The sequence below is a fragment of the Carcharodon carcharias genome, chromosome 30, assembly GCF_017639515.1.
Source record: "Carcharodon carcharias isolate sCarCar2 chromosome 30, sCarCar2.pri, whole genome shotgun sequence".
NCBI lineage: Eukaryota > Metazoa > Chordata > Chondrichthyes > Lamniformes > Lamnidae > Carcharodon > Carcharodon carcharias.
In genome coordinates, this window is record NC_054496.1 from 14,992,821 (window position 1) to 15,008,456 (window position 15,636).

The 15,636-nt window shown below is 42.9% G+C and overlaps 1 protein-coding gene across 11 annotated transcripts in view; it reads left to right on the forward strand.

Moving 5' to 3' along the window:
* Window positions 1-9,323, forward strand: part of LOC121271283 (ELAV-like protein 2) — a 58,806-nt gene extending 49,483 nt beyond the window's left edge. For 7 of the 11 annotated variants that reach the window (XM_041177145.1, XM_041177148.1, XM_041177141.1 and 4 more), the window contains one exon: window positions 8,996-9,323. In XM_041177145.1, coding sequence (XP_041033079.1) covers window positions 8,996-9,323 — 328 coding nt within the window. Of the gene's footprint in view, window positions 1-6,371; window positions 6,390-8,971 lie in introns of all 11 variants that reach the window. The other 4 variants (XM_041177143.1, XM_041177146.1, XM_041177142.1 and 1 more) reach the window with 3 other exon arrangements.
* The last annotated feature ends 6,313 nt before the right edge of the window (window positions 9,324-15,636 follow it).

Below are 15,636 nucleotides of genomic sequence, written 5' to 3' on the forward strand. Positions count from 1 at the left end.
TATGTTACATACATCTGCAGCTCAACTCTCGAACAATGGTGAATCATCTGTCATTAGCTTGGACAGAACCAAGACTGTGCACTGCAAAACAAGTTATCATGATATTTTCTCCCATGCTTTGGCGTAAATAGCTTGTTCTTAAATTGCTTTATCTGTGTTGCAGTCGATGACTCATCCTCCGATTTTTCCATTAACTCAGGAGTTCCCTGAGCTTCTATTCTCTCTCCTGCTCCGTCTGCTCACCGCTGGCCCCCTACTCCCATTACCCACTTTTGTTTCTGGTGATTCACTGACTGGTTATCAATTAGATTATAGACATACAGACTGCAGACCCTGCAATTTTCTCCCAGTGAAATGACCAAATCATATTTTAACTCTCCTCCAAGATGCAAGTCTAGCAAGGCTCGAGTGGCACTGACTAGTTGAGCTGAATGGCCTGTTTCTGTGCAGTACATTCTATACACCATGCAGAAAAGGTTTGACCAGCAACAATAGCAATTAGCTGTAATGGTTCTATCCATAATACTTTCAATCAGGGATATCTTTGGTCCACTATCTCTATTGCTTTGAGACAACATCTTATCGTATCTCACTAAATTCTCCGTGCAGTTTGCATACAATGAATTTGAAAGCTTCAGGTGCACTGAAGTGTCTAACTTCAAGTGATGCTCCCACACCTCTTTATTTGCTAAATTTGTCTCCACAATGATTGGTTTCCTCCTTTGTGCCCTCAACAACTCAATGCTGCTGGTCTGAACAACTCTTCAATATTACTTCCGAACACTGGAATCTTCTTTCTTGCAACCCTATACAAGATTCAGGAAACTGTTGGTCATCCCATCGACAATACTGCTTTCTCCAGCCTCCATTACCCTATCTCTATGACAACCTGGCCTGTCTTTCTCTATATAATCAATACTGCTTGGATTCAATGCTTCCCTGAATCCTCACCATATAGATGCAGCGGAAGGAAGCCACTTTTTTTATTGTTTCATTGGATAAGGGCACAGCTGGCAAGGCCAACATTTGTTGCCCATCCTTTGAGAAGGTGGTGGTGAGGTGCCTTCTTGAATCACTGCAGTCCATGCTGTGTAGGTACACCCACAGCGCTGTTAGGAAGGGAGTTCCAGAATTTTGACCCAGCAACAGTGAAGGAACGGCGATATATTTCCGAGTCAGGATGGTGTAGCTTGGAGAGGAACTTGCAGGCGGTGGTGTTCCCATGCATCTGCTGTCCTTGTCTCTAGGTAGTAGAGGTCGCAGGTTTGGAAGGTGCTGTCATAAGAGCCTTGAGTTGCTCCAGTGCATCTTGTAGATGGTACACACTGCTGTCACTGCATGCGGTGGTGGAGGGAGTGAATGTTTAAGGTGGTGGTTAGAGTGCCAATTAAGCAGACTGTTTTGTCCTGAATGGTTTTGAGCTTATCGGGTGGGCTTATCATCCAGGCAAGTGGGGAGTATTCCATCACACTCCTGACCTGTGCCTTGTAGATGGTGGACAGTCTCTGGGGAGTCAGGAGGTGAGTTACTCACTGCACAATCTGTAGCCTCTGACCTGCTTTTGTAGCCACAGTGTTTATATGACTAGTCCAGTTGAGTTTCTGATCATTGGTAACCCCCAGGATGTTGATAGTGGGGGATTCCATGATGTTAATGCCATTAAATGTCAAGGGGAGATGGTTAGATTCTCTCTTATTGAAGATGGTCATTGTCTGGCGCGAAACTCACTTGTCACTTATCAGTGGAAGCCTGAATGTTGTCCTATCTTAGCCTCACTCATCCAGGCTAGAACATATGCTTCTTTCCATCACATCCTGAAACTTGAATCTTGAATGAAGATGTTTGTTCGTCCACTACACAACCTGGAAGACTATTGTACTTGCTTAAAACCGTTTGCATAATGTCTATCTTTAAATGCCCTTTAACCAGTTTCAACCTGATGCAATGCTCTCTATTGTCCTGATTTACCTTGTAGCAATGCTCTGGATTTATCTATACCATTTAAGTTCACATATACTTATACAATACCATCCCCCCCACCCCCCACCCCCCCTCAGTTGCCTGGCTAAAGCACCACAGGTTCCCCAAGCAGGTTGCATCACAATTTAACCCTTTGGTGCCAGAGATCAGAGTTGTGGCTATTCTTGGCATTGTCCTGATGGCTGAATGTTTAACCAAATATTAAGTACAGTAGTTAAGATATAGTCAGAACTGAACACTGAACAGTTCTGGCAATGATGTCCTCCAGCTTGTACTCAACAGATCTGACAGAATAATTTAACATTCTATTGATTGTTTTCCCTGTTGATTAGCATTTCAAATGCTGAATCTTCCATGGCACTCGGACACTTTGCATACTTTTAACTATTTCCGCTCCATCCGTGGCATTTTGTGCAGTTATGCATTTCATTCCATCTATTTTCCTCCCCTAGTGTAGAATCTCACGTGCGTTGGCTTTGAATTTTATCTGCCACTGCTTTACACTTCTGCGCACTTGATCTATTGCTTTTGCAAGTCCTTGGCATGTGAAACAGCTCCCATATCCTTTCCCACCCCCAGCTTTCAGCATTTTTACTTTGAGTTTCCAAAATTCGAGTCACTCATGCAGACGAAGGACAAAGATTCCCCAAGATCTATGGAATCTATGGAATTCATTGCCACAGAAGGCTGTGGAGGCCAGGTCATTGAGTGTATTTAAGACCAGGATAGATAAGTTCTTGATTGGTAAGGGGATCAAAGGTTACGGGGAGAAGGCGAGAGAATGGGGTTGAGAAACTTATCAGCCATGATTGAATGGTGGAGCATACTCAATGGGCCGAATGGCCTAATTTCTGCTCCTATGTCTTATGGTCTTAAGATCAATTCATGGACATTCCATTTAGCTGATCTCCTATCCTGGCATCGCTCGCCAACTAGCACCAGTGGCCTACCTTCCTTTGACTAATTTCTTATCCACACTCAGGTCTTACCTTCAACTCCCATTGTATTTAGTTTCCTTGCATCCTTTGTTGTGGAACTTTATCAGAGACTTCTTTTCTGGAAATCCAGCTAGATTGCTATATACTGTTCCTCAGTGTCCTCCTGGGACATTATTTCCTCAAAAATGTCAAGGAGATTTGGCTACTAAAATATTCTTTGAAATCCCCTTCTCATTCCTTATATGCTTCACAAGCTCTCTCCTGGCTGCATCGTCATTGTTGTAACCAAGACTCGCTACATACTCTTCTCCTCTAACGTTTTTTTCACAACCTGTTAATCTACTTATACCTCGAATGAGGTAGATTTCTGACCTGCATTTGGAGGTGAAACTGTTGTTGTGAATTAAATATCTGTTAAGTGTCAGTAAATGGCTCTGAAGAAGAGCTCAAAATGTTAACTCTGTTTCTCTCTCCACAGATGCTGCCAGACCTGCTGAGTTTTTCCAGCATTTTTTTGTTTTTATTTCAGATTTCCAGCACCTGCAGTATTTTTCTTTTATTACCATATAGATGCAAGTTTATGTTTCCTCATTAAATGAAGTATATGAAATGGTCTATACTAATATAGATGTCAACGTTTGAAATTTGGGTCAATAATTTCAGATCAGTCTTTAATTATAAAACTAGCATAAATGCTTTCACTTTGAAATGATACTGAACTTAGGTATGAGGTAAAATTACTGGGAATATTCTGCCACTGCTGGGAATGTTCACACTGTGGTATGAAAACACTCTTTGGATGACAGAATGAGCCTTTGGTGGAACAATTACTTCGGTGGGATGTAACCATTTGAAGCCAATGTTAGTTCAGTGTCGCAAGAGCAAGGTGATTCGATTTGTTCCTGGTGTCACTGGGGTTTTCTTGTAGAACGGATAGTTTCCCTGTTAGATGCTCAGGAAATTTGAGCTGGAACAAACCAACCCAATTAGCGTTATATTGGATGTCCACCTCCAATTTTTGCTTGTCCCTCAGGATGCAGTGTTGTAATCCTTAACGTGCAGCACATGTACATAGAGCACTTGACTTCTTCCACATAGCAGGACAAGGGCAGCAGGCATGTGGGAACCACCACTGCCTCCTGAGTTGCACACCATCCCCCACTTGGACATACATCACCTGCTCCTTCATCATCGCTGTGTCAAAACCCTGGAACCCCCTACCTAAAGGAGCAATGACAGTGCCCTCACCACATGAACTGCAGAAGGCCAACCACCACACTTTGTATAGGGCAACTAGGGATGCTGCAATAAATGCTGGCCTTGCTAGCAATGCTCATTTCTCAAGAATGTCTTTGTGTTTTTTTTTAAAGTGCTGATTTGAATATTCCTCTGGTTCAATGTGCCACCCTACCAGAGATGCCACTTTGGACAGGACATTAAGCTGTATAACTATTGCAGCATTCAGGTGTACACTGAAGCCCCCCACGTCACTTTTTAGAGGAAGGTTTCCCAACTTTTCTGGTCAACGGTCCTCCTTCAATGTAACACCATCAAAACCAGCTAACTTAGTCATTTCACGAATTGCTATTTGTCAGGCTTTATTCCATGCAAATTGGCTGTACATTCACCTATTAAACAACAGCTACAATTCAAAAGTATTATATTGGGCGTACAGCACTTTGAAACACTTTGAGATGCACTGAGGCGCTATTTAATGCAAAATACTTCCATCAAAACAACAATATCTAAATCCTATTTGATTATATTACAAATAATGGTATACCACATGTGGCATATATCAGAATAAATATGAAAAAAAGATAATTTTGCCAATACAACTGAATTTTATTTATTGCTTTCTTTCCTTTATCAACATTTAAGAAATTAATCTTGCCCATAATTTGCATTTAGATATGAAATTATACCCAACACAGCCGTGGAGTAGTCTCAAGACTCTTAAGGAAAATTAGTTTTAGCCCCCAAAAAAGTGCACTGAGATTGAAATTTCAGCCTAATTCGAGGCTTGTTGCAGGTAACTGAAATGTAATATTGATCCCAGTATGCTTAGTGAGAACTTTAAGTGCCTCCTGAGAATGGAATTTTGATTGCTACCCTAATCTACCAAATGTATCCTGAGATCACTGGGATTTTATGATTGGTGCATCCATTCTCCAAAGGTGTCCTTCAGTTTGATGTTCCTGACTGGAGCCATTAGATGAATGAGTTAGAACCTATCCTTCCCTTTTGGCACCAGAGTTTGATTCCAGTCTAGAATGGTGGGATAAACATCTCTGCTCTGTGCTTGTTCTAAGTATCAATGAGACATGGATTTTAACAGACTCGTTGTGACTCTTAGTGAGCCCACTGTTCAAAATTGCTGGTGATTATTGTAATATGTCTTTAAGGGATTGTAGTATGACATCACTAGAAAGGAAGTATGTCATGCAATCCACTTTTGGTTTCACTATTGCTTTCAACAGAGCATGCACGCACACACACACACACACACACACACACACACACACACACACACACACAGCTCTACTGCTGGTGTCTTTAAGCTTTCTGCCCATGTATATCTGTTCACATGTGTCCAGAATTAATAAATGAACCCACAACATGCTTACCCAATCCCTTATGACTGATTGGTACTTTTTATATCATAACAACACACACAACAGTAAGCTGCTGCTAATGAATATCAAAAGGGAGATCATCCATTTTGACAATCTAGAAGAACAGCTTGCATTTATATAGCTCTGTTCACAACCTCAGGACATCTCAGGCTGATTTACAGCCAAAAAGCACTTCTTATTTAAGTGTTCTACTCTAGGAAGCATGGCAGCCAATTTGCGCACAGCAAGCTCCCACAAACATCAATCTGTTCATAACAAGATAGACTGTTTAAGCAGTTGGTTGAGGGATTAATATTGGCCAGGACCCCAAGGAGCGTGCTACCCTGCTCTTCTTCAAATAGTGCCATGGGACCTTTCACACCCTTTGAGATGGCCTCAGTTTAACATCACATTTGGAAGGCAGCACCTTTGACAGTGCAGCACTCCCTCAATACTACACTGGGAGTGCCAGAGGGAGCAATTGCTTGTATTGCTCTCAAATTTCCAAAATATTAAATGAGGTTTAGTTGGTAGAAAAACTTGCATTCCCCCACTCCATTCCCCCTCTGAACTAGCTGCTCGAAGGTATAGGGCCTAGGGTTCTCCTCTGTACTTTGTTCAGTACCTGGACTATATGGCACCTTTCACAACTTCGGGGGGTCCAAAAGCCCTTATAGCTCTGTTGTAATGTAGGAAATGCGGCAGCCAATTTGTGCATAGCAAGATCCCATAAACTGATACAATCTGATAATCCAGTGGTTGAGGGATCAATATTGACCAGGGCACCAGGGATAATTCCTCTCCTCTCCTTCAAAATAGTGCCAAGGGACCAGAGCAGGCAGATGATGGGGCCTTGGTTTAACATCTCATCTGAAAGATGGTGCCTCTGACAGTGCAGCACTCCCTGCGTACTGCATTGAGAGTGTCAGCCTAGATCATGAGTTCAAGCCTCTGGAACGGGATGTGATCTCTAACTCAGAGGCATGAATACTATCCACTGAGGCACAGCTACTAGTTAATTACAGATGTTGTTTTAGCACTGACACATATGCATCCATACCATTGTCAAGAATGACTTTGTCCTCTAGTAACTGTGAATTCCAGGATCATTTTGTTAAATTGAGTGTTACTGTCATGAGGAAAGAGATTACATTGAAGCAAATTAAGTGTTTCTTTATCTAAAGTCTACATACTTCAGCACAATCATTGCACTTTTTAATCAGGTTGTTCTCAAGGCCACACCTATTGTCAATCACTAGTTGTCCTAAGAGGGCTGAGGAATGGGTCTTTTTTTCTGAATAGCAACCAGATGTCTCACTAGCCTACAGCAGAGGGCATCAAGAGTCAACAATGGAGTGTGAGGCTGAAGTGATGTGCGGGCCAGATGCTAAGTGACAAGAGTGAGCCAGCTAGGTTTTATGAACAATCCGCTGGCAAATTTTACGGTCATTGTTTTTTTCTTTCTGAACGTCTGCTCACACATTACCAGAATTTATTGAATTCCATAGCACTGCTCATTGTGGTGGAATCTGAATGTGTGATGTCTGGACTGTTAGTCTGGTATTGTATAGCTATGCGCCTAGTTTTAAAGTGTAGGCTTTTCCTAAGGGTGTATGTTATTCTCTCAGCTGGCCTCCTATGTGGCAGTGTCCATTTAAAGTGTTTGTGAGGGACTTTAGTTTCTTCCTTTCCCTGATCTCTTTGCACGGTGGTCATCCACAGTCGGCTTCCCCCCACTCCATTCCCCCTCTGAACTAGCTGCTCGAAGGTACAGGGCCTACGGTTCTCCTCTGTACTTTGTTCAGTACCTGGAGTATGGATTAGTCAGGACCAACCAGTCTTCCAGCATGACACATCTGACACTGCCCACTTGAATTGGATGAGGTTCACATGACACCACGTCATATCAGTGTAAGACAGTCAGTAATAAATCCAATTGGGAATTCAGGAGAAACGCCTTTACCCATGAGAGTGGTGAGAATGTGGAACTCGCTACCACAGGGAATGATTGACGTGGAATTAAAGGGAAAGCTAGATAAGTGCATAGGGGAGAAAAGAGTAGAACATTATGCTGATAGTGTTAGATGAAGAGGGGTTGAGGGGAGGCTTGTGTGGAGCATAAATACCAGCAAGGAGCAGTTGGATCTTGTGGGAGAGACTAGAACTAGGGGACATAGTTTAAAAATAAGGGGTCTTCCCTTTAAGATGGAGAGGAGAAATTTATTCTTTCAGAAGGTCCTGAGCCTTTGGAATTCTCTTCCCCAGAGAGCGGTGGGGATGGGGTCATTGGATATTTTTAAGGCAGAGGTAGATAGATTCTTCACAAGGGAGTCAAAGGTTATCAGGGGTAGGCAGAAATGTGGAGTTGAGGCCACAATCAGATCAGCCATGATCTTATTGAATGACGGAACAGGCTGGAAGGGCTGAATGGCCTACTCTTGCTCCTGATTCATATGTTTCTATGTTCGTATGGACGGTCTCTTTCTGCGTCGTAAGGCCTGTGTATCTTTATCCAATCATCTAAGTGATCCACTAATTCACCAACAAACTCAAACATGACTTCAACACCAAATTCAACATTAAGGGAAAGCTAGATAAGTGCATGGGGGAGAAAAGAGTAGAACATTATGCTGATAGTGTTAGATGAAGAGGGGTTGAGGGGAGGCTTGTGTCTTTTATCTCTGTATTAAGGGATGCTGTTTGGTCCCTTCTTCAACAGGAGACCTGCCTTGCCAATGTCAAATATAACATTTCCGTATAATTGTTCCCTGCTTTGCCAGCAGTATAGAGGCAGAAACAACTGCACTATTAGCAAAGCTCCCTGCAGACACTGTAACTGAAGAACTGGGGAGAAATGTCATCTTGCACGAAAGATGTAGATGTGAGGAAAGGTTGGGACAATATTTGTAGAACAATGGGTCAGATGGGTATAACCAGTATGTGCTGCACAGATAGTGTTAGATAAACAGGGATTGAGGGGAGGCTTGTGTGGAGCATAAACACCAGCAAGGGCTAGTTGAATCTTGAGGGAGAGACTAGAATTAGGGGACAGAGTTAAGAGGGCTCCCATTTAAGATGGAGATGAGGAGAAATTTATTCTCTCAGAAGGTCCTGAGTCTTTGGAATTCTCCTCCCCAGAGAGCGGTGGGGATGGGGTCATTGGATATTTTTAAGGCAGAGGTAGATAGATTCTTCATTAACAAGGGAATCAAAGGCTATCAGGTTTAGGCAGAGCTTCCAAAGAAGATTATGGTCCCCATTCTGGTATCTGCAGCATCATGACTGCACCTGGAGGGAGATCCACTGCATTCTGATTGTACATGAGCGATGCCACGGGAGGTCTATAACTAGATAAACCTTGAACGGTGTATCTGCTGATGCTGGGCTATTTTACTATTTTTGTGTGTGAAGTGGTAGAAAATCTGATTCACACCCAAGCAGCCCTCTCTCTCTGTCCACCAGGTTCTCTCCGATCACAATCGAAGGGATGACGAGCCTCGCTGGCGTGAACCTCTCGGGCCCCACGGGCACCGGCTGGTGCATCTTTGTGTACAACCTCTCCCCCGAGGCGGACGAGAGCGTCCTCTGGCAGCTGTTTGGGCCCTTCGGGGCGGTCACCAACGTCAAGGTCATCCGCGACTTCAACACCAACAAGTGCAAAGGCTTTGGCTTCGTCACCATGACCAACTACGATGAGGCGGCCATGGCTATCGCCAGCCTGAACGGCTATCGCCTCGGCGACCGGGTCCTGCAGGTGTCCTTCAAAACAAGCAAGACACACAAGTCGTGAAGGTGCCCACAGGGGCACCAGAGAGAGAGAGAGAGAGAGAAAGAGAGATTAAAACACACACACACACACACACACAAGCACCCTCCACAACATAAACATTATATATAAAAAAAACAAAAAAAGTCAAGCAAAATAATCAGTACGCCACCAAACACACACAGCAACAGAACAAAACACACACACACACACACAAACAATAAAAAAAAACAAAAATATCCATTAATATACCTGGGCTTACAGAGAAAAAAAAACAGACTTTTTGAAGAGCCAGTGTTAGCGTTATATTGATACAGGACATCTTACAACAAATAACGAGGAAGCAATTTCATAAACAACTTTGAATACTTTTTTCATAGCTCTTACTATATGAATATAATACGTATAAAACAATACTACGCAGGGGGTTTTAACCCAGCCTAATATTAATAATAATACTTATAACTACCTTCCTTGAAGGTGATTATCTCTTGTAATGATGGGCAGAACAGAAAGCTGGGAAACTTAGAACGTTTCACAAAGACCTGTTTTCAGAAGTGTCGTGTGGTTGCAATTGATATATAAAAACAAAAAAATCTTTTCAAGGGGAATATTTATGAATTGCAGCTCATAATTAATTTACCTTTTTTTCTCTTTTTCCTGTTCCTTCCACGGTTTTTTATTAACTGAGATCAAAAAAAAGGAAAGTGCAATACCGTCTAGCAGAACACTGAAGCTCTGTCAGACACTGAAGTGCATTACCGTAGATTAATTGTCCAATGTCTTCACTGACTTAACTCGCCAACTTCCTGCTGAGTGTTCCGTGTTGTGAGAGGCATTTCCCACTTTGTAAGCTTTTGTAAAGGACTCGGATGCCTGGCTAAGAATATTTTTTTTTTTGGGGGGGGGGGTGGTTTGGGGGTGAAAGTTATTTCTGTGTGATCCAATTGGCAGGGAACTGGTTATTTTGTGACTCGATGCCTAAGACAAAATGCTGCTTGCGGCTTACTCTGTTCCGGAGTCAGACATCGCCAGAAGTCCCAGTGAGGTCCACTCCCCAGGGGGCGGGGGGGGGGGGTGGGTGGGGGGAACAAAAATTGCACAAAGGCGAAAGTGGACTTTCCCACAGGAGGGGCAGCACGCTTTAATCGATTGCCTCTGTGAGTTAACCTATTTCCTTTTCAAATAGGGTAGACTTCCCCCTTTAATAAGTAATCTTAGTCATTTTAAAGTGGCCGTGCCTCACAGTGATTTTGATCCCCATTTTTAACAACAAAAAAAAACCCACACTAGTGGGCTTTTTTTAATTATAGGTTCTTTAAAAAAAAATAATGATGTGGAAAACCTTGAAAACAATGTTACGGCGTTCAACGAAACAAAACTGGTGTGTAAAAACGAGGATGGCTATATGGTCCGTTTGCAAGGTGGCTGTCTTCTTTGGCACTTTTGACCAGGTGCAGCGCCTGCAAGTGAGCATCTTTTATAGCGACATATAAACTCAGGGGGCTGGAAGCTGTGGAGGCTGAATATTTTACTGTCTGCTTTTCTTGCACTCCCTGGTTTTAACCTGTTCTCTCTGGTTATCTATTTTAAGCCAAATCTTTAGATTGTCCAATGCGACTGCCCTAGTCCGTCCACCCCTGGAGCACTCACTCCGAAAGCGACACCACCAATTTGTTGGACACAACTGAAGCTTCTTCATAGGCATAACTAATGGATCCTGTCAAACTGTTCAGGTTGCTGAACTTTCAGGAGAACAGATAATGTAAAAAATGTTCTTTGATAGCCTTATATTTATAAACGCTAAAATAAAGCATGCACCTCTTTCATATTTAAACATTAGCTGTTTTCATGGCAACGCATAGAGAGTATAAGAAGGGAACGCTTGACAAATGCCCTGGTGGGAAAGCCTCTGCACTCCTCAAATTCCCCTCGCCCTCCCCATTGTTTGCTTGTCTGTCTCCTTGTGTGTGGGAGGGAGGGGGGGTGGTGTGGTTTGTGCAGTCTGCTGGGGAGAATTGTTCAGTCCCTGTTACAGGAAGATTGCAGTTGACTGGCTCGACCAGTCTCACTTGAACGCCGCGGCCTTCACCTCATGGCCACCAGGTTGTGACCAACGTCCGAATCCATGGTGTCCCACCTTCCTCTCCTGTCACCTCCAGTTCCTCACGGCCTCTCTCCTCAAACTCCACTGTCTTGGCATCATTCCGAGACGGGGAAGTCCGCCTTCCAGTGAGTGTCCGTTTGAATTCCTGTCAGTCTCCTGTCGTTGTTGAAGCATAATTACCAAAAACAAAACACTCCAATGGCAACATTGAAGATGGGAAAAGGTGGAGTTCGGCCTCCGTTCTACATGGAAGGCCTTTAGGCTGATGTAAGGTCTCCGTCTTATTCCTGAACAGCCAGGACATGTTGCAGGAATGTGACAAACACTTTCCCTCTGGTCTGCTTTCCTCTTGTGCTCCCATTTGAAGACATGGCATTCATTCTATCCATCCCAGAAGGAGCAAAGGCTGCGTGATCTCCATTGGGAAACAAATCCCTGATCTTTCAGCTCTTTGTCAGTAGGTTCAACTAACAGACCTACGTTATATCGCACAAAGTGCCATTTTCATATTTTGTACCATGAGGAAAATTTCTAGTCAAAGTCATTGTCAATAATGGGGAGGAGTTCCTCAGTGCACTGCCTACCATAGACACTTCACCCCCTCCCCCTCCAAGGTTACATCAGTTTGGGCACCTGTTTAAAGTTAAAGGGGCATCTTAGCCCCTAACATCTGAATGACCCCATACACAGTACAAATAGGTCGCACAGTCAGGGGCTGTGGACAAGATGGTCAGTCCGCTTATGGTCCAGATGTTGCTGGTAAACTGATAGGACAGACTCCTGATGGGGGGTGTAAGTCAGAATCCACAGCTCCTGACTGGGTATTTTGCAGTGCTACCTTTAGCACTCAGTACCTGCCTTGTGCCAAAAGCAAACAATATCATGCTAACTGAAATGAAAAACGCCATGGTACTCCCAAGCACCCCATTCAGTATTGCCTGATTAACACAGTGAATATAAATGTTGCCACTTGTAACACACCCCCACATCCCCAACCCAACAGTTCCCACTGAAGAACCAGACAGAATACAGGAGCGGGTAGTACAATGGCAATCAATGGAACAAGCCCTCTGGTCATTCACCTTAAAGTTAACTCTAACCCTAACCCACACCACAGGTCGGTTAAGGGTAGCAATACTGACACTGGTAGTAGTAACACATGCTCGCAGATGCAGTGTAATCCACACATCAATGTCTGATCAAGTGTTCTGGTTCTTTCATGTATACACACACAGACTCCAAGGTACTTGTATACGCACACACACCATACACTATAGCACATACAATATCCTGATAAATAATAATTCCATTATTTCTAGGGAAAGAAGTGTGCAGAGTCATACCACATTATGTAATAAATCATAGTGACCCAATGGGGAAATTCTTGTCTCCCAGTGAGAAATACAAGTGGCTGATTTCTCCATGAGACCATCACACTAAAGCATTTTATCACATCTTACCTAGAGCCTCTGGTATTCCTAAAGTCCAAACTCTTTTTTAGGTAGAATGCCTTGAATTAGATTTCAACTTCGACCCTTTGCCAGAATCTTGGTTCCTGATGCTGTTTGTGCCCAACACTCTCTAATATTCTTTCAGATTTTTGCCTTTCACTGGGACGGGTATGCTTCAATCTGTGCTTTTATTGTTATTTTGGCAACATAACTGGAGGGAATTTGCTACCATACTTCTCTGCTTTAAATATTCTTTTTTTTAAAAAATCCATCAAATTTTGTGAGTAATCAACTGTCACTCTTAAACCAGGAGACAATGAGCAAAGTGAAGTACACCTATGGGAACATTGTAGAAATAAGTACAAATATCACCGCTTGGGTTATTTTGATTCTAGACAAGAAACTATGAGCTTTCAAATACTTAATGCATTTATATGACATTCCTTTTAACCCATTTAAACTATGTGTTAACTCTTCTGCAGGTAAGAGAATAGACACCTTTAACATTATGAACAGAAATTTTCGGGCTTGAGTATTTTTGAGACTTCCTATTGGTCACATCTTTTTCCTGTCACAGTTTAGAGCCATAGAATGATGTAGCACAGGAGGAGGCCATTCAGCCCCTCATTGTGCCTGTGCCGGCCCTTTGAGAGTGCTACCCAATCATTCCCACTCTCCTGCTCCTTCCCCATGGCTCTGAAAACGATTCCTTTTCAAGTCTTTATCCAACCCCATTATCAAAGTTCCCATTGAACCTGCTTCCACCAACCTTTCAGGCAGCACATTCCAGATCACAACTCATTGTGTAAAAACATAAATTCTCCTCATCTCCCCTCTGATTCTTTTGCCTATTGTATTCAATCTGTGTCCTTTGGTTACCATTCCCCCACAAGTGGAAACAATTTCTCCTAATTTACTGTTTATTTAATAATGTTTGTGCAGCATGTAACTCTTTCGAGTACAAACCCATTTCCATCTGTTCCTATTCAGATGAAGTTACATTGTTTCATAGTGAGATTTGAACTCTTAATCTTAGGGTTACAAACCCAGTACCATAACCACTTGGCTATTTAGGCCAAGCGTGCAGCATGTAACCCCAAGAGATGTGGACTCAGTACAATGGTAATGGCAACTTCTGTTACTTTTTACAGGTAACAATAACAGCTGTTGTACAGTCCTCCCAACACTGGTGGCACTGCAGCGTACCCTGTCCAGCTCTGTCCTCCACCTAGTCCTGTTAGACCTTTGCTGCCTGGTTGGTAATCTGGAAAAACAGATCGCTTCCCCACTCCCACCTCCTATTCCCTATCGCCCGATTTCCATCCCAATGTAACCTATTAGATGAAAATCAGGCAGGTTCTACCAATAAGTTGGCAGTCTTCCCTTCCTAACAGCACTGTGGGTGGACCTACACCTCACAGACTGCAGCGGTTCAAGAAGTTGGTGGTGATCCTCCGCCTTCTTAAGGGCAAGTAGGGATATGCAATAAATGCTGGCCTAGCCAGCGATGCCCACGTCCTGTGAAAGAATTAAAAAAGCAATTTGCTGCACTAAGGGCAGCATTCTTTCTAATTGTGAGCAATGCCACTGGAGGTTCACCATTACCAAAAAAGCAGGATATGAATTCCTACCTTCCTTAGTTTTGCCTTCATACAAAAGTACCTGTGCATTTCCTGGCCCCTTCACTCAACTACATAATTATCCCTTCACCACATGACGAATTGAGGTGATTCAAACATGTGATAAGGCATCATTTCACATGCAAGTATTTTGAATTCAGGTCATAGTCTAAGAGGGGGCTATCAGAGTTTCTCCTAAATGTTTGATAGTCACCCATGCACAAGGTGTCTAATACACCCAAGTAGCAAAGAGAGTTTCACCTTCAAAGCATTCCATCTTAGAATCATCTGCTATTTTCAGACATCAGTCGCCTATTACTGATAGAATTTAAAGTGACAATTCCAATTCTTCTGCCACAGTATTGATGATACACCATAGCCTACACTTTCCCCTTTATATGTGGGTCATTGTTACAGTTATAATGTGGTTAAAATAGAAGAACCTATGGGGATTAAATTCAGCTACACCTCCTCCTCTTCTCTGTCCCAGCATGATGGGAATAGTTTGAGATATCAACATTTGTAAGTGTGGGAGGACAGGGGAACAATAATGAGTGCAGAAACGTGAGACAATCGGTGGTTTTGTTGCCAATTTGGGAAAGGCTACTTCCGGAAACGGATATCTTTGGTTGGATACATCTTTTGTGGAGGTGTACCTTGCACATGTATCTAAAATTCCTGCAATAGATACCTCAATTTCTCTGTAGGAATATTAATTTATCATGGGGATTCAGTATTTCTATTTAACTCTTGAATTGAGGTGTAGTGAGTATATCCTGTGCTTCCCCAACCCACCCCTGTGGAACTATCTCATGCCATAATTCCTAAGAGTTTCTTGAAACAGGGACCTCTCTAACCTCAATTATATTGACAACTGAAGTGACTTAGACAAGCCCCACTCCATCAAAACAACACTGGGCTCGAAAGTATTGACATCAGCACTGGCCTTAGACATCAGGACTTACCCTGTACTCAGGGTGTATGAGGTTGAGAGGAATTGTTGATGTCACTTCTGGACTCCACCAGTGTCACACGCATGTCAAATTCAGGGTCCAGCGCACAGGCTTCATTCCAGTTTAAAGGGTTTACAATTGGAGCTGAATCCATGTTGGATTCTCAACACCAAATTTTATAGCTTAGGTTTTGCTGTTTTGTGATAG